Below are 26413 nucleotides of genomic sequence, written 5' to 3'. Positions count from 1 at the left end.
AACGACCAAACCATGCTCTGGGAGACTGTTTTAGACCATATAGTGTCTTGTTGAGTCGACACACTAAGCCTGACTGCCCTAGAGCAACAAATCCGAGTGGTTGCTCCATATAGACCTCCTCCTCAAGATCACCATCCAAAAAGACATTCTTCACATCTAATTGATGCAAAGGTCAATGATAAGTAGTAGCCAAAGATGAATAGACATATTGATGTAAGTTTGGCAACCAAAGAATGTGTTAAGAACAATTCAAACCATACATCTAAGTATACCCCTTAGCAACAAGGCGGGCCTTTAGACGAGCTACAGAACCATCAGGGTTGACTTTCATAGTGTATACCCAGCGATAACCGACCACAGACTTGTCAAGAGGAAGATATACCATGTCCCAAGTGCCATTGTCCTGTAAAGCATTCATCTATTCAACCATAGCATTCCTCCACCCAAAGTGGGCTAAGGCTTCAAAAACAGATTTAGGAAGGACGGTAGATTACCATGTTAGATTATCACTTTACCTAAAAGCTTAAGATGTTAGGTTGTGTGGGTCAACAATGTAAATTAAGCTTTAACACTCCCCTACACGTGCAGTCAGACAGCACATAGAGAGATAAACACACAATAGATAACACAGATAACACCCATCACAAGAAATACAATAATTTTTATTTAAATGCGGACCAACGAGACTAGAACCCAAGACCTCCTAATAGTTGACTCTAATATCATGTTGAGATAATAATTAAAATGAATGACCCAACTTGAAGATAGATCTCTCCCTCAATTTATAATACAAACCAAATACATTCTAATGACAATAATACCCTTACCAACTCTCTCTAATTAACATACTAACACACTTAATAATAATAATAATAATAATAATAATAATAATAATAATAATACTATTAGAGGTTATATATATCTTTTAGTATTACTATTAGGGATGGAAAGAACTATGTTCAATGGTCTATAGTTGTTCTGATTTATTTAGCAAGATTAGGGAAATCTGACCACTTGCTCCAATCTGAATCTTCTAATGAAAAGAGAAAAGACGTGTGGGTTCAAGAAGATGCCTTGATTGTTTCCCTCTTATGGAATTCACTGAAGCCACAGATTGCATGAATGCGTATGCATCTAGATAAGTGCAAGGAGATTTAGGATTATGTCAAACTTCTTTACTCGAGTAACATACACATATGTATGATTTATCCCAGGAGTACTTGCAGTTACAACAAGGAGATAGGAGCATTGCAGATTATTTTGGAGAGATGAAACGTACTCATGAGGAGCTTAACGTCGTGCAACCTATAACTGCCAACGTTCGTGAGATGCAGAAGCAGAGGGAGTAGATGGCAGCACTTCGTGTTCTAGCAGGCTTGAGACTTGAGTTTGAGGTAGTTCGGTCCAAGATACTAAATAGTGTCAAGCTGCCATCATTTTTCGTGTTTCCTTTAGCACGCATTTTCCTATTCCTGCATCTGGCTCTGAGAGGACAACATTTTTCTACACAGAGTGATTCTAGTTCTCCGCCAAACAACTACAAAAGTTATGCGGTGGTTCGAGAAGTCGTAGTGGTAGAGACGGAAGAAGCGTAGTCCTCCTCACAAGTGCACTCATTGTGGGCATAATAATCATAATATTTGAGTAGTGTTTGTTGCCAATGCAGCAACCATTGACTTCACACCTTTGGGGGCCAGCCAATGCAGCCACCATCGACTCCTCACCTTTGGGGTCGAGTGGGGGGCAACGTACTATCTCTATGTCAGAGGAAGATTATTCCAAGTTCCAACAATATCAAGCATCAAAACAAGCTTCTCTTCCCATTGCATCTCTTGCCCAATCAAGAAAGCACACAGTATGTTAGTCATCCTTCTCGTCCTAGTCCTTGGATCATGGAATCCAATGCCACTGACCATATCACAAGTATACCTAGCTTTTTCTCCACTAATCAATATCCTGCAAATTTATCTTGTGTTACTCTTGCTGATGGATCCACCACTACAGTCAAGGGAATTTGGACTGTAAATCCTACTTCTTCTATTTCTCTTCCTTCAGTTTTATATATTCCCAGATTTCCTTTCAATTTTATGTCCATTAGCAAAATGACTAAATCCATGAATTGTTCAGTAACATTCTTCCCTAATTTTGTGGTTATTCAAGAAATGAAGATGAGGAAAACAATTGGCAGAGGGCGTGAAGTTGGTGGACTTTATCACTTTGAACCACTATCTCCTTCTACTGCCAGCACTACTACTGCCACACCTTTCCAAATTCATTGTCGCTTAGGTCATCCTTCATTGGAAAAGTTAAAATGTCTAGTTCCTAGTTTCAGTTCTGTTTCTAGTCTCGATTATGAGTCTTGTCAGTTGGGAAAGCACCACCGTGTTTCTTTTGCTTTCTGAGTCAATAAAAGGGTTGTAAGCCCTTTTATGTTAGTTCATTCAGATGTATGGGATCCTAGTAGGATCGTATCCAAGTTGAGTTTCTAGTACTTTGTAACCTTTGTGGATGATTATTCAAGAATGACTTGGTTATATTTAATAAAAGATCGTTCTGAGTTTTTCATGTATTTTGTGCCTTTCGTTATGAAATAAAGACTCAATTTGGTTTTCCATTTTGAAGTGATAATGCTAAAGAGTTTTTTAGCGCACAATTTACTATTTATATGGCTCAGTTTGGTATTGTTCATCAATCATCGTGTGCCCACACTCCTCAACAAAATGGGATTGCATAGCGGAAAAATAGACATCTTCTTGTAATCACTCACACTTTACTTTATCAAATGCATGTACCTAAAGTGTTTTGGAGTGAAGCTGTACTTACTGCTTGTTATTGGATCAACAGAATGTCATCCTCTGTTCTTAGTGGTAAAATTCCCTACTCCATTCTCTTTCCTAATTCACCCTTATTTTCTCTTCCTCCTCGTATATTTGGGTGTGCGTCCTTTGTTCATCAACTAACTCCTAGGGATAAGTTGGATCCTTGTGCTATAAAATGTGTTTTTCTAGGCTACTGGCATAATCAAAAGGGATATCGTTGTTATAGTCTTGTGCTATATCGTTTCTTTGTTTCTGTTAAGTCTACACCTTACTACAATTGGTCGCTGAGCGCTTCTGAGCTCAATGAGTCTCTTCCTTTGCCTAATCTTTCAAATTTTACATTGTTGTCCTTGCTCCACCAACCATCTGAGTCTCTATGTAGTTCGAATCCTTCTCATCGCCTTGAACATCCTAATTTGCAGGCTTATTCATGAAGGCAGGTCCAAGGAAGAGAGTCCCCTCTAGCTTCTAGTACCACACCTTTGGTTTCCTTGTCTGATGATCATACTTCCCACGATGTTGATCCTCCTATTGCTATTCGGAAAGGTAAACGCACATGTACTTAACACCCCATTTCCAACTATGTTTCTTATGACTCCTTATCACCCTCCTATTATTATTTTGTCACTGCAATATCATCTACTACCCTTCCTAAATCTGTTTCGGAAGCTTTAGCCCATTCAGGGTGGAGGATACTATGGTTGAAGAGATGGATGCTTTACATGACAATGATACTTGGGACTTGGTACCTCTTCCTCCTGACAAGTGTGGGTTGGCATGGTCTTAAATTTCAATGAAATTGTCGAAATTGCCATCGAAATTCCCGGTTTCTATCACCCTCAAAATCGAAATGGCAGTCAATTCTTGTCTTGCATAATTTCCTTCAAAATCTCAATGAATCCTCCCGAAATTTATCAAAATCTCGACATTTCAGCGAAACTTGCCAAAATTTTAGCTATACAATGAAATTTCCTCGAAATTCAAATAAGAGATTTAGGAGTGAAGTAAAATTTCTCTCTTAATTTATTTTATTTATTTTTATTGAAACAAAATACTATTACAAATACTTTTGAAATTATATGAAAAAATACACTTGTAGCAGCATTTTATTTAACCATTTATGTCTAAATTATCATTATTTGTATAATAAATAATATTTAGATAATTTATGAATTTAATTTGTATTAGCTGAATATGTTTATTGTACATTATCTTATAAATATGTTTGATACACATACTATATTACAACTTTCCACCTCATACACAACATAGATATATTTAACTTGTAATATATTAGTCCTAAAACTTACATTCTTATGTTTGTTAAACATTTATAAAGTTTCACAAAGAATTACATGCTTTACTACTGAATTCCGTTATTTTTTCAAATCAAAATCAAAATTGACATTGAAATCAAAATTTCCGTACTTTTGGAGCTTCGAAATTTGAGTCGAAATCGAAATTTAAGACCTTGGTGGTTGGATGTCACAAGGTCTACACTGTGAAAGTCAACTCCGATGGTTCTATGCATCGTCGAAAGGCTTGTCTTGTTGCTAAGAGATACACTCGGGTGTATGATTTGGATTATTCTGATACTTTTTCTCCGGTTGCCAAACTTACTTCAGTACATCAGTTCATCTCCTTGGCTACTACTTGTCACTGGCCTTTACATCAGTTAGATGTAAAAAAGGCCTTGTTGCATGGTGACCTTGAGAAGGAGGTTTATATGGAGCAACCACCTAGGGGTCAGGCTCAGTGTGTCAGCTCAAGAAGGCTTTATATGGTTTACAACAGTCTTCTAGAGCATGGTTTGGTCGTTTGAGTGTTGTAGTACTTGAGTTTAGTCTTCGATGGTGTGTTGTGGATCATTTCGTGTTTTGCCGTCATACTTCATCGAGTTGGATCGTTCTTGTTGTTTATGTGGATGATATTATTATTACAAGTAATGATAAAGGTATTCAAAGTCTCAAACTTTTTCTGCAAACTAAGTTTCAGACCAAAGATTTGGGGCCATTGAAATACTTCTTGGGTATAGAAGTATCAAGATCTTGTATCAAAACTATTGTGTCACAAAGGAAGTACGTTCTTGAACTGTTAGATGAAACTAGCTTGTTGGGATCTAAACGGATTGATACACCCATGGATCCTAACAAAAAGTTAGTGCTGGATATGGGTGATTTGCTACCTAATCCTAGACAATACCGGAGACTTGTTGAAAAGTTGAGTTTCACAATTACTCCGACGGATATTTCTTTTGCAACAAGTGTTGTGAGTCAATTTCTAGATTCTCTAAGGACAAGTTATTGGGATGCAATAATTCGCATCTTGAGATATCTCAAAGGTGCACCTGGGAGAGGTCTTTTATATCGTAATCAGGGTCACGCTTGTATCCATGGATATACAGATGCAGATTGGGCTGGATCGCCTTCCGATCGGAGATCCACCACCAAAAACTGTATGTTGGTTGGTGGTAATTTGGTTTCTTGGAAAAGTAAGAAACAAACTGTGGTGGCAAGGTCAAGTGTTGAATCAGAATATAAAGCTATGGCTCACACTACCTACGAATTTGTCTGGTTGAAGAATATGATGAAAAAATTGGGTTTTCTGCATTATCGGCCTATGAAGTTGATGTGTAATAATCAAGCTACTCTTCATATTGCCTCCAATCCGGTCTTTCATAAGCAGATGAAGCACATTGAAGTTGATTGCCACTCTGTTCCAAAGAAACTTGTGCAAGAGATCATTACAACAACTTATGTGAAGTCTAACATGCAGCTTGCTGATTTGTTTACCAAAGCGTTGGGGGGTGCTCGTGTTAGATTGATTTGTAACAAGCTAGGAGCTTATGACATTTACGCTCCAACTTGAGGGGGAGTATTAGAGGTTATATATGTCTTATAGTATTATTATTATTGAGTATGTTAGTATGTTAATTAGTGAGAATTAGTAAGGGTATTATTGTAATTAGAATGTATTTAAATTTGTGTTATAAATATAGGGAGAGAACACCATAAAACTTTTACTACATTTTGTCTAAAGCTCCCAAACAGAAGGTAAAGGTTTGATTCACTATTTATAAAAGGATTAGTAGGCAATTTGGGATATGATGCCAAATGCAAACCCATGATAAAAGCATCCTTTCATGTGATTTCTCTATAAGCTTGAGTTAGTTTAGAAAATAATTCCTTTCATTCTTATTTTGATTTATGGATAAATTGGAATTTTGTTGATTTGCTTGATTCAAGCCTTCCACAAAAGCTTAAACCTCAAATATGGTTTTAATATTTGAATCCGTTCATTGAAATTGTTTAATAGATGAAAGCATGTAAATTGTAGTGTTCATGGTATCTTATGAATTGACCATTTGCATGACTTTGTTGTTGGATCTAATTTACATTTATATTTTTTTTCTTTGTTTGATAGAAAAAGAAATTATCAAGAAAGAGAAGAATATATATCAAAAAGAGCTGATGGTACGCAAAAACTCTTCCCTGATGCATGGTATCAGATGCAAACCATATTTACTTCTAATTACAATGTACCAAAGGGAGTCAACCTCCAAAGCCATTTTATAACTAGAGAATTGTTTTTATACTCCATGTTCCCGAGCCCCAAACCCCCTTTTAACTATGGTCTTCTAATCATAACCCAGCTAACTAGATGATCTCTCTTCCTTTCCCCAACTCTTGACCATAAAAATCCCACATTCCTCTCTAAGGTCTCTACCACCCCACCTAGAATTTTGAAAAGAGAAAGAAAATAAATAGGTACATTAGAAAGAGCAGCACTAATCAAGGTAATGCAACCTCCTAAATACAAGTAAGCTATCTACTACCCCACTCCCCCGCCCCTCTATCTCTCTCTGTGTGTGTGTGTGTGTGTGTGTGTGTGTGTGTGTGTGTGTGCGTGTGTGTGTCTGTTTGTGTCTGTGTGTGTGTCTGTGTGTCTATGTCTGTGTCTGTCTGTGTCTGTGTCTGTGTGTCTGTGTCTGTGTCTGTCTGTGTCTGTGTCTGTGTGTGTCTGTGTGTCTGTGTGTCTGTGTGTGTGTGTGTGTGTTCCCCAACTCTCTCCACCACAAGATCCCCAAATGAAATATGGCTAGGACCACCCAAATAAGTCAAAGGCCACTCCAAAATCATGCAACCCGCTAGTTTAGCCAAACCCTCTTCAGTCTATCAAACCTAAGTTGATATCTACGACCTCACTCTTAGACATGTCAATTTTAAGACCTAGAATATTCTCAAAGATTTTTTAGTAAAGGTAAAAGTCTTGCAAAAATCCAAAATACCATCCTCAATAAAAAGGAGGGAGTCATCAGCAAATTGGAGATGGGACACTGTGATCTCCTCCATACCTACTTTGAGTTCCCAAATGACATTAAGACCCTGAGCATGACTGATCATTGTACTTAGGACATCCACAAGTAAGGTAAAGAGAAACGGGGAAATAGGATCCCCTTGCTTCAAACCCCACAAGTCCTAAAACCACTCCCGTGGTTGACCATTTACTATAACTCTCATTGTCATTGTGGCCAGACACCCTTTTATCCATTTTCTCCAACTCCCACCGAATACCTTCAAGGCCAAGAAATTCCAACAAATCATATGTAAGCTTTTTCAAAGTCCAATTTGAGTAAAAAGCCCTCCCTTCTTTTCACATCCTCAACCACCTCAGTCACGACAAGTACACCATCTAGAATCTGTCTATCCTTAATAAAGGAAAACTATTCTACTGTAACTGTACTCCCTAACACCTCCCAAAGCCTCTTAGACAAAACCTAAGTGAGAAATTTATAGAGACTAGTAACCAAGCTTATTGGTCGGAAGTCTCTCACTTTCTTTGAACGCTCCTTCTCAGGAACAACAGCAATAAATGTAGCATTCACATTCTTCCCCACCAACTCAATTCTAATCCATTAAATCTTCCTAAATCACCTTGCAACTATCCTAGAAAAAATCCATTGTAAAGCCATCGGGGCCTAGAGCCTTACATTTTTCCATCTCAAAAACTACCTCACTAATCTCCTCAATGCCAAAAGGCCCTTCCAGCTAAGTAGCAAGGTTTTCCTCAATGGGACTCCAATTTAAACCTTCAAACATCAATCTATTTGAGCAACCCTTAGCATACAACCTCTCATAGAACTCCGTTATCTCTTCCCTAATTTGTATTGAATCCCTCACCATGTTTCTTTCATTTGTTTCCAACTCCTTAATCAAGTTCTTCCTCCTCGCATTAGCCACGTTATGAAATAGTATGAAAATACAGTCTCTTTCTTTCACCCACTTCATTCTAGATTTTTGTTCCCAACTTATACTCTCCCTAAAATAGATAACCTCTAGAACATTATCAAGTTGGCTTCTTCTAACCCTATCCTCTTCGCTAGACAAGCCACAATCTTTGCACCTATCCAAACTTTCAATCTCATTCAGGATCAATTTTTTCCTCTCAAATCACCAAAAAATTCCATATTCCATAGTTCCATCTATTTTTCACATTAATCAAATTTCTCATAAATCTAAATCATGCCCAAGAACCCTAAACATTATTCTCTTTCCACCAAGACTTAATGCACAATTTTCAAAGCAAAAAGTGGTGAGGCCCCAATGGACAAGATTTGTATCCAAAACAATTAGGCAATGATTTGAAACAGTCTAACGAGAACCTCCAGGGTAACATTTGGGAAGGAGTACTCCAACTCAGTGGTGAACAAAAAATGGTCAATATGGGAGGAGGCAATTTCGTCTCCACACGCTACCAAGTAAAGTGGCCATTTTTCAACGGTGAATCCTTAAGCCCATGTTGCTGAATAATGGAGTCAAAAATTCTCATACTACTATTCAACCTCAAATGCTTCAACCTCTCCCTAGTAAACCAAATAGCTTTGAAATCATCCACCCAATGTGGATTGCAAAGGCCAAAAAGACTAACGAGCTCCTCTAAAAAAATAATGAAAATCCGAAAATAAGATATTGTGGGACTGTAAACTAAAAAAAAAACACCAATTCCCAAAACCCTTAACCCCTAGTAATACAAAAAGAGAGAAATTACCAACCACATAATCCTTAAATGAAGCCACCTTAGTATCCTGGACAATACCTTGCCCTCCCAATGCCCCTAAAGAGGGAACGAACACCCAATCTCTAAGGCTCAAATCCCAAATACTTCTCACCAAGAAGGCATCTACAGACTTGGGTTTACACCCTTGGGTGAGTAAAACATCCAAAGAAACCCTAATAACAACCCTCCACTTCCTACTACTTCCTAAACCTTGAATGTTCCAGGAAAGAATCTTCATTAATAACTTCTATAAGCCCCCCATACTCCTTCCTCCTCTATCATAGTTAACTAAAGACGCAAGCCTACCCAGATCTTTACTCAATTTTGAAGATCTTTTTTCTCTCCTTCCTTGCCCCATGACCAATCATAAACACTTCCCCCTCGCAGTTTACAAAACTACGGCCTAACTCATCCATCCGGTTTTGGGCATCACAATTGTCCTTCTCATCTCCTAGAAGGTCCACTATTTGAAAGTCTCCCTTTTTAGATAATCCCTTTTGGTACAATAATTTACTAAATGTAGAAAAGTAATGCCTAGGGATGGAGAGAATACATGGTGGTTTAGTTGCACTAATCATTGAAGTCTCAAGAGGATCAACCCCAGTGTTGCAAATTAAGCTTTCTGGAACAGGAAAAAATATCTTGGAATTCCAGCGAGAGAAAAGATGCTCTGATTAGGTTCCCAAATACAAAGCTTCATCTAAACTTTGTGTACCCTTCTTGACTTGTTTACCTATGAGGCTAGGATCCTCAATTTCCAATCTCTCCCCTTCCTCTTGGTGGGAGTCCAAAGAGTGATTTATGGGGAAGAGCGATGCTGACCATCTGCAACTCCTGCATTTCATAAGTGTTCAACCAACAAGTCCTCATTTTGAAAACCACAAGAGGAGAGAGAAGCAAACTCATGTACATTAGGACCAATTGTATTATAATCACCGCCACTAGCTTCTATAATCTGCTTTCCTTTGTTCCCAAAATCAGACTTCTCCCCTTCAAGAGGAGTCTCAAAGAGTCCACTCCAAGACTTGAACTCTCAAAGACCAGAATGGAGATTGGGCTGGCAGCGACTGGCGGAGCTGCCGTAGGGCTGGCCTGTGACTGCCAAACAGCCTAGGATAGGGCTTCGAGCCTTCGACTGCTCCTTCGACAATTCGACTGCTCGAGGGGTGGAGATCTTAGCCTTCGAACTCGAAGAAATTGGATAAATGGAGGTGGGGGAGTGCTGGCTGACTGTAAACAAAGGGTTCCTTCTTATTCTTCAGCTTCAAACAACAAATCAAAGGTACGATTACTTGATTTCAGTCTTTGGGATGGTAGATCTGCCAAGGACAAGTGATTGGGAGAGGGGGAAAGCAGGGAATCATAAGATAGTTAGGTGGATTGAAGGAGAAAAGCTGAATCAAAGTGTCGGCTGCCGTAACGGTCTGTAACAGACTATAACGGTGCGTAACAGATCGTCTAGCCATTACGGCAACGTACCAGCCGTTACAACCATGAATTTTTCTCCCCCTGCAGTATCAGTCCGTAACAGTTTCGGCATCGCAATTTTCCGTTATGTAACAGCCGCTACCCTACGTAACAGCCATTGTTTAAAACCATGGGTTAGAGGCGATCACCCAAATTTGAGGTTTCAATTACTACGGCCCCACTGCCTAGAGATGATGGTCTATCATCCAATGGGGATTTCTATCTAATGGGGAATGTCCATCGGTCACACATGAGCAAGATTAGGGCATTTGGAGACCTTGCGTTTACCACATATGTAGGCATAATCTAGGATAATCGGATTTAATAATGTAATTTACAGCTTTTAGGGATTTACAAGTGTGTTTCACTTATTAGGGACTTCCTATCATTTCCAAAATTATGTCTCCTTATTTAGGGATATGCTATTATTTGCCAAATTATTTTTCCTTACTTGTCATTAGGAGAAACAATATAAAGGCTTGATGTGTTACCAAGAGAGGTAGATCAGCATCTTAATCATTAAGCCCAAAATTGATGTTTGTCTTTATTTTTACTCTCTTTGAATTTCCTATTTATTTTTCAATTGTTTTCTCTTATTTTCCTCCACCTTTATCTTGTGTCAACTAATCTTGCATCAATTTGGTATTAGAGTCTCATCTCGATCCACCATCGCAACTTCATCACAGCCGCTATTCAAGGTCACCAGCACCTTCTGCCTTCCAACATTCCAGCCCTGCTGCCATCATTCTCCTCAGCCATCAACACATATCTTCTCACACAGTCACTGCCCTAGCACCAGGAACATGAAATCCTTCCATCCATCATTCATAAACAAATACCCCTTCCAAAACCCTAGCTGACTCCCAAGCTACACCAATTAACACATCCAACCCCGATTCCTCTTCTTTAAACAACTATGCTGAAACAAACAATTCATCACATACAAACAAGCTAGTTGATTTGCCGCATTGCCAGTGAAGATGGAAGAAGCCAAGAAGCGATTTAAAAATAAAAAAACTGTTGTTGCCGTTTGACCCTGCCAGAATAGAGCAAAAGTAGCAGAGAACGGGAAAAGAAAGGGGGAAAAAACTACTGCTGCTGCTGCTGCTGCGTCACCACCATCTTCATCCTCGAGGGAAAAGCCTAAGTTAACTAACAGATCTTCCTCAATGAATCCCAAATCATCCATTGGAGTCACCTTTTCCTTCAATCATGGGTGATGACCAGAGCACCAGCAGCTTCAAAGCTTCATTAGCAATAGTCACAGCATTGCAAGCTGCCTGCTGTACATATCCACCATCATAGATTCGTGGCTCTACCATCTTTCATCCATGTGTTTTATTAAATGTAAGAACTTCCCAAATCCCTAACCCAAGTAAGGTACTGTCTGATTTTTTCATTCTTTTAAACTTAGTCCATTCCTGCAAAGAAAAACAAACCCAGCCCATAACTGCATAACCCCAACCAGATTTTATTATAACCCAATCCACCTATATAAAACCCAAACCTGACCTGTTGACTAACCTAGCTTTGGCTGCACCCAAAGGTGACCCAGCTCTAATGCCATTTGATCCAGTTCAATTTTCAAGGGGAGAAAAGGAAAGAAAGTAAAATATAGAAACAAAACATGTTGATCAAGGATGAATTCAAGTTTGTTCAGTGAGATGTGCCCAAATTGAAGATCTGAAGAGATATCCATGACCTTTTAGAACACACTAATCTTGAACAAGAATACTGCACCAATGAGATTGCAGACGTCAATAGTAAACTGACAGAAGTACTAGTCATTTAGATATGTGGATAAAAGGGGTCGTAGTTATGACTAAGCAAACAGCTCTGATGACTACCAAGCATAGCAGTCAACCCAATATTGTTAAAGCTCGAGATATGGACCATATGGTTGACCAAAAAAGAGTTAATTGTTGAACAAGATAGGTATGTGAAGATTTTCAGTGAACCCGTGTCAAACCAATTGTATTAGCAACAAGTTATGAGGGCATAAAGGATATTCCAAAATTGACATATAAACCCAAAGAACCCACAGAATAACTTGAGGAAATTAAAATTGCAGAGATTAAGCTATTTATAAAGGGTAAAACCATTGATTTCAAGACTGAAGACATGAGTGACATTGTGTGTGTGGATTTATCATTCCAATAGTTTGTTTCAATGACTTTGTTCACTTGCATCCGTACTTATTTTTGAAACTTGCAGTTCATATCGTTCATTTCCATTTTTATTTTTTTTTAATGATTTTATTAGTTCATCATTCTTCAAATGTTTCAAATGGATCAATTTTTTTCAAACCAAGGGAGAATAATGGGAAATGCCAATAGGTTGTGTATCAGCAAGATTAAGGCATTTGGAGATCTTATTTTCTATATAGGTAGGCATAATTTAGGGTAACTCGATTTTAATCAGGCAATTTTCAGAAAAATTTAGGGATTTGCAATTATGTTTCACTTATTAGGGATTTGCAATTATTTCCCATATTACTTTTCCTCAAGGAGCATTAAGCATTAAATTGAGTTTTGTCTTCATTTTTACGCTTTTTTTAATTTCCTACTTATTTTCCTAATGTTTCTGTTGTTTTCCTGCATCCTGTTGAGCCAATCAGTTCTGCATCACTATCACTTAGATGTCTTGGTTAGAGGTAGTGATCCATAATTAAAGTTTCAATGGTGTGGCCTCAAATCTTAGAATTGATGATCTACAATCTTTAAAATTCACAAAAATTCCTACCAGTTATCATTTAGCAGGAAGCAGCTTAGAGAGGATGGTCCATGATTAGAGTTCTTATCACCTTGCCTCTATGACCTAGAAATAGTTATCCATCATTAAACCTTAAAAGTGTGGAAAGAAACAACAATTTTGAAAACCCCAATTTCTAAAATTGAGTTTTCAAAAAGAAAATATACTCAGAAATTAAATATTTCCTAAATCTAAAATTTTCCTTCTCTAAATGCCTCTCCAAATAAAATAGAATATTCTTTGTCAGCCTCCATAGGAATGGTTTAGAAACAACAACATCAACAACAACAACAAACAATAATTTTAAATACGATTACTTTGCTATAACAGTGGTCCAGTGATGTGGAAAAGAAGAAGTCAAAGAAAGAGCCCGCATTGTTGTAGTGAGGCAACTATATTGATGCCATTATTGGGCAAACTAGGAAACTAAGGAACTAAATTTTGATGCATTTAGGGAAAGCTGCAAGTAATGGAAGAGGCAGGCATGACTAGGAAGGTATTTTAAATTTAACGAAGAAATTAAGCCTCTCTACAAGCACAGTTCTTGATTTTGGATAAATATTTCAACTGTGAAGCCATGCTTTGAGTTACATGTTAAAATTAAAGAAGAACATTGAAGCTTCCATGACTACCACGGGAGGTGATGACCAAGGAGGTGCTGTTGAGGCAATGTCCAGAGGGAACCAGCCAGACCCTCCTGCAGTTTCCTATCAACCTGCAACTCAAGAAAAGGGAAGAGAGTAATTTGTGTGCGCGCGCGCACATGCTCAAGACCTCAATAGGAGAATTGCGCTGATGGATTGAAAGTAAATAATTATTGAAAGTTTTGTTTGGTTTTTTTTTAACAATGAAGATTTTAAAATTACACAAACATTTAAAAGGGCTAGGGCTATCACCATCAGCTACTAACTCTTACAGCTCTCACATACCATTTCTAGAAAATGCAAGATCTACTATATCATTCATCACCTAAATGCAGAACCTTAGAAATAGTCTCTGCCTTGCGTTATGAAAATATATGTTGCAAGAACTTGTAAGTTATCAGAAATCACGACAAGAATTTTCTCTTATTAAACAAGGCACAAGTTAATGTCAAGATAAAGCTTTGACACCAGGATTAGCAGCTTTGACACCAGGACTATATCAAAACACACCATTTTAATCATGCACATGCAAACAGATGTATTAAGGCAAAACACAGTTAGTTGCTATAAAAGTTAAAGATATACCAAATACAGAAGAAAATAGGCAATTCAATCTGAAATAAAGTAAATAGCAATACCACATTACCTAAAGCCTCTAGTATCATTCTTGCTGCCACGGCAAAACATCTGCAACCAAAGCAGATTGCAACATATAAATTATTTTCATCTGTATAAAAACATGTTGGATAATTTGAATACACCAACACTAGAATAATAATAAGCAAACACAGAAACAATGAACTCATTGCAGAAAACAGAATCAAATAAATTTTTATTAAACTGAGTCTCATTTTACTGATCAAAAATAAAATAAAATAGGATCAACAAAGGCCCCCTAACAAAATAATAGTATTTAAAATTTAAATTGTATTCTCAAGGCTTTAAAATTCAACTCACAAGATAACTAGATCCAATGCTAATCACTGCAACAGCCTTAAAAAATGATGCAACCTTATAATACCCTATAAAAGTATACCTGAATGAAATCCATAAGTTACAGTATCAGTCATAAAATTTTAATATGGAAAAGAGTTTAGTTTTCTAAAGACTTAACTTTCTAGGAAGAAAAATAACATTTTTGGAGAGAGAAGAATCAGAAGATAATATTCTAAAGAATTTGAAGATCATTAGCCATGATAACATCAGTCTAAGGGGAAATAGACTCCACTACAAACCCAGATTTTTAATAGTTTGGAGCTAGAATTAGACTGATATTAAAAATGTAACAAGGCTGGAAGAGTGTTCAAAAAAATGGGGAGGTAAGATGTAAAATTCCAGGCGCAATTATGGGGGAGATCGATGCTATCTTATGACTGGAAGTTAGCTCATATGGGCACTGAGATGAGGAAGGTATTTGATGAGAAGAGAGAAAATTCTGGTGCAACAGGAGCAAAGCTTTTAAAAGAAGACTCTAGAGGAGAACTCAGCATAGTGGAAGACTCTCTTACAAAGAAAAAGGTTGAGTGCAGCAATGAGGAAAGGAAAGAACAGGAGGTTAAGAAATGGGGGGATATTTCGGATTCAGAAAGTGATGGTTTGAGTTAATTTGACCGTGCTGGGGGGTAATTGTTGGATGAGATTCGGAAACAATATGGGTACATTTCTGATTCTTGCGACAAAGTAGGGGATTTATCTTATGTTCATCCCGCCCCACTGGAATGTTTGGACAGAGTGTCTATTTTTGAAAATGATGGTTTAGTCAACAATTCAGCATAGGAACAGAATATTGCCTACCCCTGTGGAGAAAATTCCCAAGGAGGATTTAGAAGTTCAATATCTTTAGGATAAGTTGGATTTAAAGTTGAGTGATATTGGACGAAATGAGGTCTGCTTGGATGGTGGCAAAAGACATAAATTGAAGGGTCACAGAGAATTAGCAATTTGAAAAGTTCGATAAATTATGATGGAAAGGGTCTGAAAGGGAGTTTCTTAGTTAATTTTATGTAGTTTCATGGTGTATCTCCAGTTTATTTGTTTTTTATTTTTCTTTCTTTCTATACTGTTTTTTTGGTGGACTCCTTGTCCCTGCACATTGTATGTTCCAAGCTCCTTTTTCCCTATCTAATATACTTTCTTTTATTAAAAAAATAAAAACAAACATGGGACCAGAGGCAAAGAGTGAAAATCTCAAACATAACATTATGCTCTATTCACATTCACAATTCCAGCACACACACACACACACACCCCAAAAAAAAAACACAGAGTGATACACCCAAGTATAGAAATCCACCCATGTACAAAAGTGCAGACCGTAAAATAAACAAAGAGAGATTAACTGAGTACTGGACTCCATAATCAGTATGCTATTAGCATAAAAGGAAGAAAATATGCTATGTAAGCACACATTAGAAGGCTACACACACAATTATTAGTTGTCCAAGGATTATAGATTCATCAATTTGGTCTTCAGGCTTCCAGCAAATAGAGGAAAAGAAAAATATTAGGGTTGCACTCTACTTGCTGTAGCATTTCTACATTTCTTAATAAATTGCTTTGCTTACACAAAAAAAAGAAAGTGTAAGCGGGCATTTGGCTCATTTCATCCTGAAAGATTCTCAGAAATTTGGTACCTAGACTGGAATGATGGACCACATTTGGAACCTATGGGAATCCTACATGGTAGCGGTAGGAATCCTTGGCAAAAAGAAGAAGAAATCCCTAAAATGGGTATTCAAGGCCACCTCTTGCTCAACTAACCATGGATTCCCACGGAAAAACAAGTTAATCGGACAAAAATATCCCTACCATTCGCTCCAAGATAAAATTGCTCCTTCTTGTTCACTACTTCTACTTTTTTATTATTATTTGCATTATTATGATTATTATGATTACAAATATTATTAAAAACTATTATTGTCGGTGTTCTCATTGCCATCATCATCATCATCATCATCATTATTATTATTATTATTATTATTATTATTGCATCAGCTGGCAGAAAAGGATTTATGTAGCTGACTCCATCTAGGGGGACTTTAAGGCTTGATTTGTTGTTGTTGTTTGTTGTATTATTATTATTATTATTATTATTATTATTATTATACAACTTTTTACAACTATTGTTATATGTACACATGTACATCATAAGAATGTAAGTAATATTTATTATGGTTACATGTTTAGGGGTATTCTGTTAATCTTACTGAAATGACGTTATAATACTCATGTTATGCCAAAGACCATAATCTTGTATTCCCAAGATTTTTCACGAACCAACCAAACAAATCATGAGATAGTAATCCTATCCCCCAAGCATAAGAGATACCAATGAAAGAGACATTTAGCACAACTCAAGCCAAATGCCCCCTAGGCAGTGTGCTACACAACCAGGTCCATGGAGCAAGGAAGGTTTTGGTTTTTAGTTGAAACAAGATAAGCTATTTTAACATGAATGATTAGGATTGTTTTAAAAAGTGGGGTAGATTAATCAAACAATTTCATTGTTTTTTGAAATGAAACTCTCTAACAAATCAGGTATTGATTTATTGCTTTTAATATTCTCTTTCTTAGGTTTTTTTATTTTTTAATACTTCTTTAAGATGCTGCTTAGAACTAGTCGAATATATTTTCATGTAAAGAAAATTGCATTACAGATTTATAGGTTATAAACACTTAGTTGTCACAATCCCCGAGTTGTAACACAGTAACAGAATATTGATACTAGTGTCATCAGTCATTGGTGTTATCATTATTGTCCTTGCTGTGGTTTGTGCTACTAGACAGGATAAATTATTAGATACCAAAGCATAAAGGCCAAATCACATCCTACAAATTTAAAATATAAAATATAATAAAATGGGCAAAAGACATTGACCTCCCCTGAGGCTTCAAAAATCCCATAGACTTCTCTTGAGGTTTGACAAAAAGACACAAATCTCTCCTCAAAAGACTTGTATTTTTAAAAAATAGAAGGGGAGGTTTGTCTCTTTTTGGCAAACCTCAAGGGAGGTCACACGGATTATTGAAACCTCAAGGGAGGTCAATGGAATTTTTGAAAACTCAATGGAGATCCCTGTCTTTTTGCCAAACGTCAGGGGAGATGAATGTCTTTTGCCCAAATAAAATTAATAAACAAAAACAAAGAAGAAAAAATAGACATATATCATGGTATTTGTAACAATCCTGGAAGTCTCTGAGACCTCCAAACAGCAGCAATTTTTCATACTGATTGCTCATTTAACCTAATTAATTTAAAGCACATGCTAAACCTTCAGGATGGGCACAAATTAATGGATTGGCAAACTATCATATGCCTCCATGAAAATTTGGCCAGATAGAGTTGATTCTGTAGAGTGATCCAACTTAAAAAAAAAAAAATCCTATCATTATGGACTATGTTTTGAGAATTGTAAAATCCAATAAATTCAGCTAATAGTATGCCCAGAAGCACTCCCCACTTGATAGACAAATATTAAAAGTGGCAAGGGTTAGCTTACCACTTTAACTCAAGGCTAAGTTGTGAGATCATGACTGTTAGCCAACAATGCATGAATGCTCCCCCACACATGCAGCCAGATTGCTCATGGAGAAAAAAACAAATGATGAAAACACCATTACTGGAAAAGGGTTATATATTTCATGTTATGGTTCCTAGTCACTTGTCTGCAGGATGTCCTATTTACATTTATTTGAGTCCTGTTTGTCCCTATTTTTATTCTTTCAAACCTAATTTCGGGAATTCTTGTAATATTTTAAGAGTTCCCATTTGTCAAATTTTCACTAGAAGCCCATTTCTAGACTGCAAACCAACATATTAAGAGTTTCATAACTTCCAATTTTAAAAGAATTAGACTCACCCACGTGGGAGTATGATATGAGAAAGAGAAGCAATAAAGCAAAAAATAGCCTTTGCAACCCAACATGATGCATGTTTTTCTTATGCGCTTGTACATCTGTATTATATGTCCCTGTTCAATTTGAATAGAGTTTTACTCTCAATTCTAGCAGCCACTTGCATGGGAATCTTGAACAAGGACAAAATAGAAGGAATGGAGGACAAACACAACTGAATGAAATTAATAACCCCACCAAAAGGGAACCCAACCCCACCCCTAAAAAATATATAGTCTTTCAAAGTTTTTTGAATCACAATATCCCAAAACAATACTAACCTGTGGTTACTATTAAAGCTTGGTATATTGTTGGCCCACAACAGCTTAAGCTTTTAGGTAAAGTGTCATTCTAACATGGTACCAGAGCTGGTTACCAAGAGGTCCTGGGTTCTAGCCTTCTTGCTGCATTTATTATGTGGTACCTAAAAAATTATTGTATTCCCAGTAATAGGTGTTATTTATTGTTCATTTCTCTCTCCACATGCTGTCAGGCTGGCGCATACGGGAAGTGTTAAAAGCTTAATATATTGTTGGCCCACAACCTAACAGCTTAAGCTTTTAGGTAAAGTGGTATTCTAACAGTTACCACGTACAGGGACTCACAACAGTACACTACACCTTACCAATGAAGCAGGCTCAGAACAAAAAAGAAAAAAAAAGCGAAATCTAAATTCATATCATTGAAGTATTTTACGAATTGGAAGACCAAATCACAACTATAGGTCTCACGCTCTATTTATACTATCAAGATTATACGTATAACTCTGTGCCTGTAAGTCTCTCATTTTTTGTCCTAATTCAATCTTACCAATTGAGAAAGCCGTGGGTGACAGAGCATCGTCCGGCGCATTGGATTTACTAAATGAAGTGGTTCAACCTCACGTTATATACATCAAGTACATAACAATAACCACAATACTCTCACTAACTAATATCTACTAACATAGCAATAACACATGCCACAGGACCAAAATAACTAATAACAACTAAAAATACTTGGCCACACTTCCCCTCAAGTTGGAGCATAGATATGATCTGCTCCTAGCACAAGATGAATGAATTTAACACAAGAACCCACCAAAGCTTCTGTGAATAATTCTGCAAATTTCAAATCAGACTTCACAAGAGTGGTTGTAATGAGCTTTGACGCAAGTTCTTCCTAACAAGGTGACAATCAACTTCAATATGTTTTGTGCACTCAAAGAAAACTAGGTTGCAGGCAATATGCGTAGCAGCTTAATTATCACATATCAACTTCATAGATCAAGAATGTGAAAAGCCAAGTTATTCCAACATTTTCTTTAACCAAATAAGTTCAGATGTAGTATGACCCATAGTGTGATACCCTGAATCAAAAATCGTGACACGAGCGAGCTAAACTAATTCAAGTGAATTTAGACTGCTGGTAGGTGACTTAATCATGCAAACAAAGTCAGTTCTTGAAATTGTATCCAAAAGGTTTTGGCCCTGTTTTGAGCCCATTTTTGAAAAGGTTCTAGTGGTTGAAAATTGCAAGTCATACATTCAATTAAAGTTGAAGTGGTGCTCTTTTCAGCAGATTAAATAAGACATCAATTGGAATTGTCTACTATAAGCTATGGTTGTTTGAATTTTTAAGTGTGCAATCTGCATTTTTCAAGCTTTCTATGTGTCTATTTGTATTTCCTATGTAAGAAAACGTGTTTAACTCTTCCTTTTGAGTTTTTACTTCTCTTTGTTTTTTTTTTTTTTCCTGCCAAAGTCAATTATATTTAGAGAAAAAACATTAGATAGCATTTTCCTAATCTTGGAGGGTTGTTCCAAGTCTATAAAAGCATTTGAGGCATGTATCAGCATATTAGAGTGTGATTTTGAATATAAATTGGAGACTTTGTCCTTGCCTTGTTTCTCTTCAGTTTTGCATCTCCTTTGTAACTGGTGAACTTGATCTTGTACATTCGGTATCTCTAAAGTGGTAAGTTGTGTGTGTGAGATCTACTAGTTCCTTATTTCTAGCAACTTGGCATCAAGTTAACCTAGCCCCATAGTTTGTTTCTTACTCTTTAAAGATACCAAGTAACTACCAACAAAAATCAATTCTAGTAGTGAATCATCTGCGAGAAGGTGAGCCAACCCAGTCTACATATATATCCATGAATGTAAGTGTGACCCTTATTCTGACATAATACCTCACCCAAGTGCACCTTTTAGGTATCTCAACATGCAAATTACAGCATTTTATTGACTTGTTCTTGAAGAATCAAGAAACAGGCTCACAAACACTTAATGCGAAAGACATGTCCAGTCAAGTAATTATGAGGTAGTTCAACTTTCTAACAAGTCTCTAATTTTGTCTAGAGTCGACCAAAAAATCACCTATATCTAGCACTAACTTACTATTAGGATCCATGGGAGTGTCGCTTGGTTTGGATCCTATTAGAATAACACTTCACCAAAAAGCTTAAGCTATTAGGTTGTGGACCAACAATGTACATCAAGCTTTAACACTCTTCCACATGTGCATCCCGGTAGCACATGGAAAGATAAACACACGATAAATAAAACTCATTACAAGGAAAACAATAATTTTTTAAATACCAAGCAATAAACACAGGCAACAAGACTAAAATCAAGGAACTCTTGGTAAGCAACTCTAATACCATGTTAGATTACCACTTTACCTAAAAGCTTAAGTTGTTAGGTCATGGACCAACAAAGTATATTAAGCTTTAACGGATCCCAACAATACAATCTCATCCAATAGGTCAAGAACATACTCACTCTATGACAAATAAATATCAATTTCATGCAAGACCTAGATACTTCTATATCCAAGAAGTTTTTCAATGATCCTAAACCTTTAGTCTGAAATTTAGTCCATAGAAAATACTTTGGGCACTGAATACCTTGATCATCGTCTCCAATAATCACAATTCACAATATCATCCGCGTACACATCTTATGTAGAATCCGGCATTATGATAAAACACAAAATGGTCTACCGTGCATCACTGAAGGCCAAACTCAAGTAGTACGGTACCCAATCATCCAAAGCATGCTCGAAGGGAATGCTTTAGACCATACAATGATTTATTGTGCCAACATACTAAGCCAAACTCCCACTAAGCAATAAACCTAGGTGGTTACTCCATATAGACCTCCTCATGAAGATCACCATGTAGGAAAGCATTCTGCACATCCAACTAATGCAGGCCAATGACACGTGGTGGCTAAGAAGATAAGCAAACAATCTAATGCAAGTTTTTCAATTGGGGTCTGAATAATCCAAACCGTACACCTGACTATATCCCTCAGCCATAAGTTAGGCTTTCAAACAAGCCACAAAACCTCAAGATTGACCTTCGTATACACTCAGCGACAACCAACCATAGACTCATTAGGAAGAAGAGGCACCGATTTCAAAGTACCATTATCCTGTAATGCACGCATCCTTTCAACCATTGTAGTCCTCCATCCAAAATGGGCTAAGGCTTCAAAAACATACTTAGGGAGAGCAACAAAAGAAGAAGTACTAATCAAACAATAATAAGAGCGTGATAAGAAATCATAGCAAACAAAATTAGAGATGGGACATTGTGTACAGGCACATTGTGGACAGCAATAGGAATATCAACATCTTAGGAAATAGGATCATCTAACAACAAAACCAAAGGTGTAGCAGCAAAATCTGGAAGAAGCTCTCCTCTCTTGAGCCACCCTCTTTTGTACACCTACAAATTAGGACAATTCAGGCAACAAAAAGACCCAAACTAGATGAAGGTGCAGGTAGATGACTAGACATATATAATACGTTAGAATTACAAAATATGGCAAAGACAAAGAAATAGCACAAGGTAGGGCAATAATAGCGATATCCCTTTCGAGTACAAGCGTAACCCAAAAAGATGCATTTTATAGCATGAGGATTCAACTTATCCACCCCTGTGATCAACTGATAAACAAAGGAGATACACCAAAATATATAAAGAGGTCAAGAGAATAAAGGAGCACTAAGGAAGAGAACAAACTAGGGAATTTTACCACTAAGAACCGAGGATGACATTCTATTGATAAGAGAGCATGCAGTAAGTACGGCATCAATCCAAAACATTTTAGGAACATTCATCTAGTAAAGTAGGGTATGAGTGACTTTGAGGATATGACTACTTTTCTTCTTTGTAACCACGGTTTTAAATAACGGCCACGACCATTACATAATGCCGTTACGTAATGGCTTTTTGGGTTACCAATACCGTCACACACCACGAAATCGGTGGGAATAAAAATCACGGTTGTAGCGGTTGTACCGCTACAGAATTGTTACACCCAAAAAATATTTTATTTTTTACTTTTTCTTCTCATTTTTCCCCTCTCTTTCATAAATCATATACACATGGCGAGAGGGTGAAAAGATTATAACTCATACGAGATGCATTAATTAACAATTTAAAACAATGTCTTAAAAGGCTCAATCAAGGCTCGCCTCAAGACAAGGCATGCTTAAAACGCCTTGAGGCTCAATCTAAAGTATAAAAATTCCAAAAAGGCTAACGCATTACATGCTAAGGCTTACACATTTATACAAAAAGCACGCCTTTTGCAACTTTTTAATTAAGGCTTATGCATTTTGGGTGTGTAATTCTCAAGTTAGAATTGGTTAGAAAATTTTAACTACATATTTGTACGAAAGGAATGTCATAATATGAGTTTATTTCTAAAACTCTTGAACCTCAACCTTTCCAAAATAACTAGACTTGTATCTTACGTCATGAAAATAGTTTGAACTTTGTAATGGTATAACTATCTTTCGTCATGATTTATGTTATGTATACAAGTTAGCATTTTTTGAGTGGCCAACAAGTATTTTGCGAAGTACATCTAGTTTTTTTTTTTTACATTATATTTGTGATTTTCTTAATTTTTACTTTATTTTAAATTTATATAATTTATTTAACAAATTTTTATATTAAAAAAAAAATTCTCAAAAGGCTTACGCCCCAACGCCTTAAGGTGTACGCCTCGCCTTTTGAGGGTTAAAACACCTCGCCTTACGCCTTCACCTTTTAAAACATTGATTTAAAAATACTAACTTGTTAGCAAAATATTTTATTTTGATAATTTCAGTAATGTGATATTCATGTTATATATTTTTCAACTTCAACCTTCTTTCTTTTCTAGCTATTACATATTTGTATTATTCGTATGTCTTATGTGTCTAAAAGATTAATGGAGTGTATAATGCATTTTGTTTTACTAATTAATTTAGCACACATAAAAATTTATCACAGATAAGAACAATGAGAAGTATAAATATGCACACACATGTAATTTTTCAATCAATGGTGGTTTAAAACAAATGTACACTTGTTGCCCTTGCCAAATAATTTAGTTACTCGAACTAAAGGATCCAAAATACACTAAAACTCTTTCTAAGAAGGGCTAAAAGCTTAAAACATGCAACTATGCTAATATGCACAAGGTTGTGCGTGCTTCAAAGAAATTCACAGTCGTTACACCCACTTCCTGTTATGTAGCATCCGCTACTTCCGCTTCCCGTTACACCCATTACCATTACGTTACGCTACCCACTACCGGGATTTAAAACCATGTTTGTAACTCCATTTTGTTGTGGAGTGTGGGGACAAGATAACTAATGGACAATACCTAACATAGTCATATAGGTAATGAACTGGGCATTGAATTACTCCATAGATTTATCACTACGAAGTACTCAAATAATAAAATTAAGTCTTTATTTCAGAACAAAGGCACAAAAATATGAAACAACACAAAATGATCATTCATTATATAAAGCCAAGTCATCCTTGAATAATAGTCAACAAAAGTTAATTGAAAACCCATCTTTGACACAACTTGATTCGGACCCCAAATATAAAAATGAACTCACATAAAGGGGTTACTACCATTTATTGACTTGAGAAGCATAGGGAACACAATGATCAACTGACAAGACTCACTCAAGATTAGACACATAACTCAAAGTAGGAACTAGCTATTTTAACTTCTCTAATGATGGATGACCAAGATGACAATGGATTTGGAGTGGTGTAGCAGCAGCCTATAGAAGGAGATAGTGACTCAGAGTGCTAAAGTCCACCAATTTCACGCCCCCCACTAATTGTCTTCCTCTTCTACAAATAATGAATAATAGAATAATCAAGAAAGAATCTTACAAAAAAAAAAAAATTCATGGATTTCGCAATCTTGCTAACTAACACAAGATTGAAGGGGAGCTTGGGGATATACAAAGCAAAAGAAAGAGAAGTTGTGGAAGTGGGATTACTGTGTCCCTATTCCCTTAACAGTAGATGTAAACCCATCAACTAAGGTAACACGAGGTAGGCTTTCATAACACTAGAGGGTGGAAAAGAAATTAGTTGTACCTGTTATATGATTAGTAGCCCTTGAATCTATAACACAAGGACTAGTGCGAAAAATACTAGATGACAAACATGTTGTAGGGTTGCCCATTTGAGCAAGAGATGTAATGGAAAGCGAAGCTTGCTGGGATGCTTGATATGCTAGAACTTGGAATACAATTCCTCTAAATAAATACAATATGATGAGCCGAACTCAAGAGTGTGGAAATTGTGGTGACTGCATTGGCAATGCATGGCGGCTTACCGTTAAGATCCCAACACTGCTTAATCAAGTGATCTCCTCATCCACAACTAGTGCACTTGCAAAAGGAACCTCTACCACATCCATCCTTTCCACCATGACCACTAGAACCACCAGGAAAAATATAATAATGGCTTGGTGAGAAACCAGAATCATCATGTGTAACAAAAGCACTCTCCTTCGAGCTAAAAGTTGAAGCACCAGAAGTAGACACCAAGAAATGTTTGTTGAAGGAAAGCACAAAGAACACGAGAATAAACTTCAACAAAGGATGATAACTCTATACTACCAAAAATATGGACCAGATTGCCTCAAATTTGAGTTTCAAACCTACTAGGACACAAAGAACTATCATCTGCTCCCTTTGCCTTTGCATCTCATAAAAATCGACAATCATGGGTTGCATGATGTTAAATTCCTCATGGATGCGCTACATCTCTACAAAGACTCCAAAATAGATCGTATATACATGTAATGTTACTAAAGTACAAAACCTTGACGTAACCCCAAATCTCCTTCCATACATCCAAGTGCATGCACATCCATGCAATCTACGGTTTCATTGAGTTCCATAAGAGGGAGACAATCCATGCATCTTCTTGAATCCAAACATCTTTCCTTTTTGAAAGCCTTAACCACTTCACATAATTATTTCCACTCAATTCTCAGCTGTTATCTAGGACAATGATGGAAGAAACATACTTTTGGGATTCATGGACTCCATCTCAACACTCACAAACTTAGACCAATGCTAACAAGGTTAACAGCCAGAACAACCACAGACAACGTGACCACAATGAACAAGTCACAAATAAACCAGCATAAGACTGCCAATGCCCCAAGAAGCTAACACACAGCCCCAAGGAACTATCACGCACCCTATTTGTACCAAACAACCATAAACAAAGTTCTAGGAATGAACAATCAAAAAAAGTTGAATCTTTGAAGAAAATACATGACGGACAACTTGATATTGTAATTTATGGAAGTATTTAGGACATTCTAGAAGAAATTGGAGCAAAACATATTGCTCAAAGAACTCTCATGTACCAGCATGTTGAGTCGGAGCTTCCGGCTTCCGGCTGGCACATGGGACACCCCTCAACTATGAAATTTTAGAGGATCGCAGATCGGCAGGTTCGGTGGGTAGTTGTGTCAT

General features: G+C 36.8%; 1 protein-coding gene across 5 annotated transcripts in view; it reads right to left on the bottom strand.

Moving 5' to 3' along the window:
• The window catches only part of LOC131153257 (sulfhydryl oxidase 2), a 71987-nt gene that overhangs the window by 4103 nt on the left and 41471 nt on the right, over positions 1-26413 (bottom strand). For all 5 annotated transcript variants that reach the window (XM_058105446.1, XM_058105445.1, XM_058105448.1 and 2 more), the window contains one exon: positions 14385-14425. In XM_058105446.1, the coding sequence (XP_057961429.1) occupies positions 14385-14425 (41 nt within the window). The remainder of the gene's footprint in view (positions 1-14384; positions 14426-26413) is intronic.

This window comes from Malania oleifera, chromosome 4, assembly GCF_029873635.1.
Source record: "Malania oleifera isolate guangnan ecotype guangnan chromosome 4, ASM2987363v1, whole genome shotgun sequence".
In the NCBI taxonomy this organism is placed as follows: Eukaryota; Viridiplantae; Streptophyta; class Magnoliopsida; order Santalales; family Ximeniaceae; genus Malania; species Malania oleifera.
The sequence above is the reverse complement of the archived record's forward strand: the minus strand, read 5'-3'. Positions and strand labels throughout refer to the sequence as shown.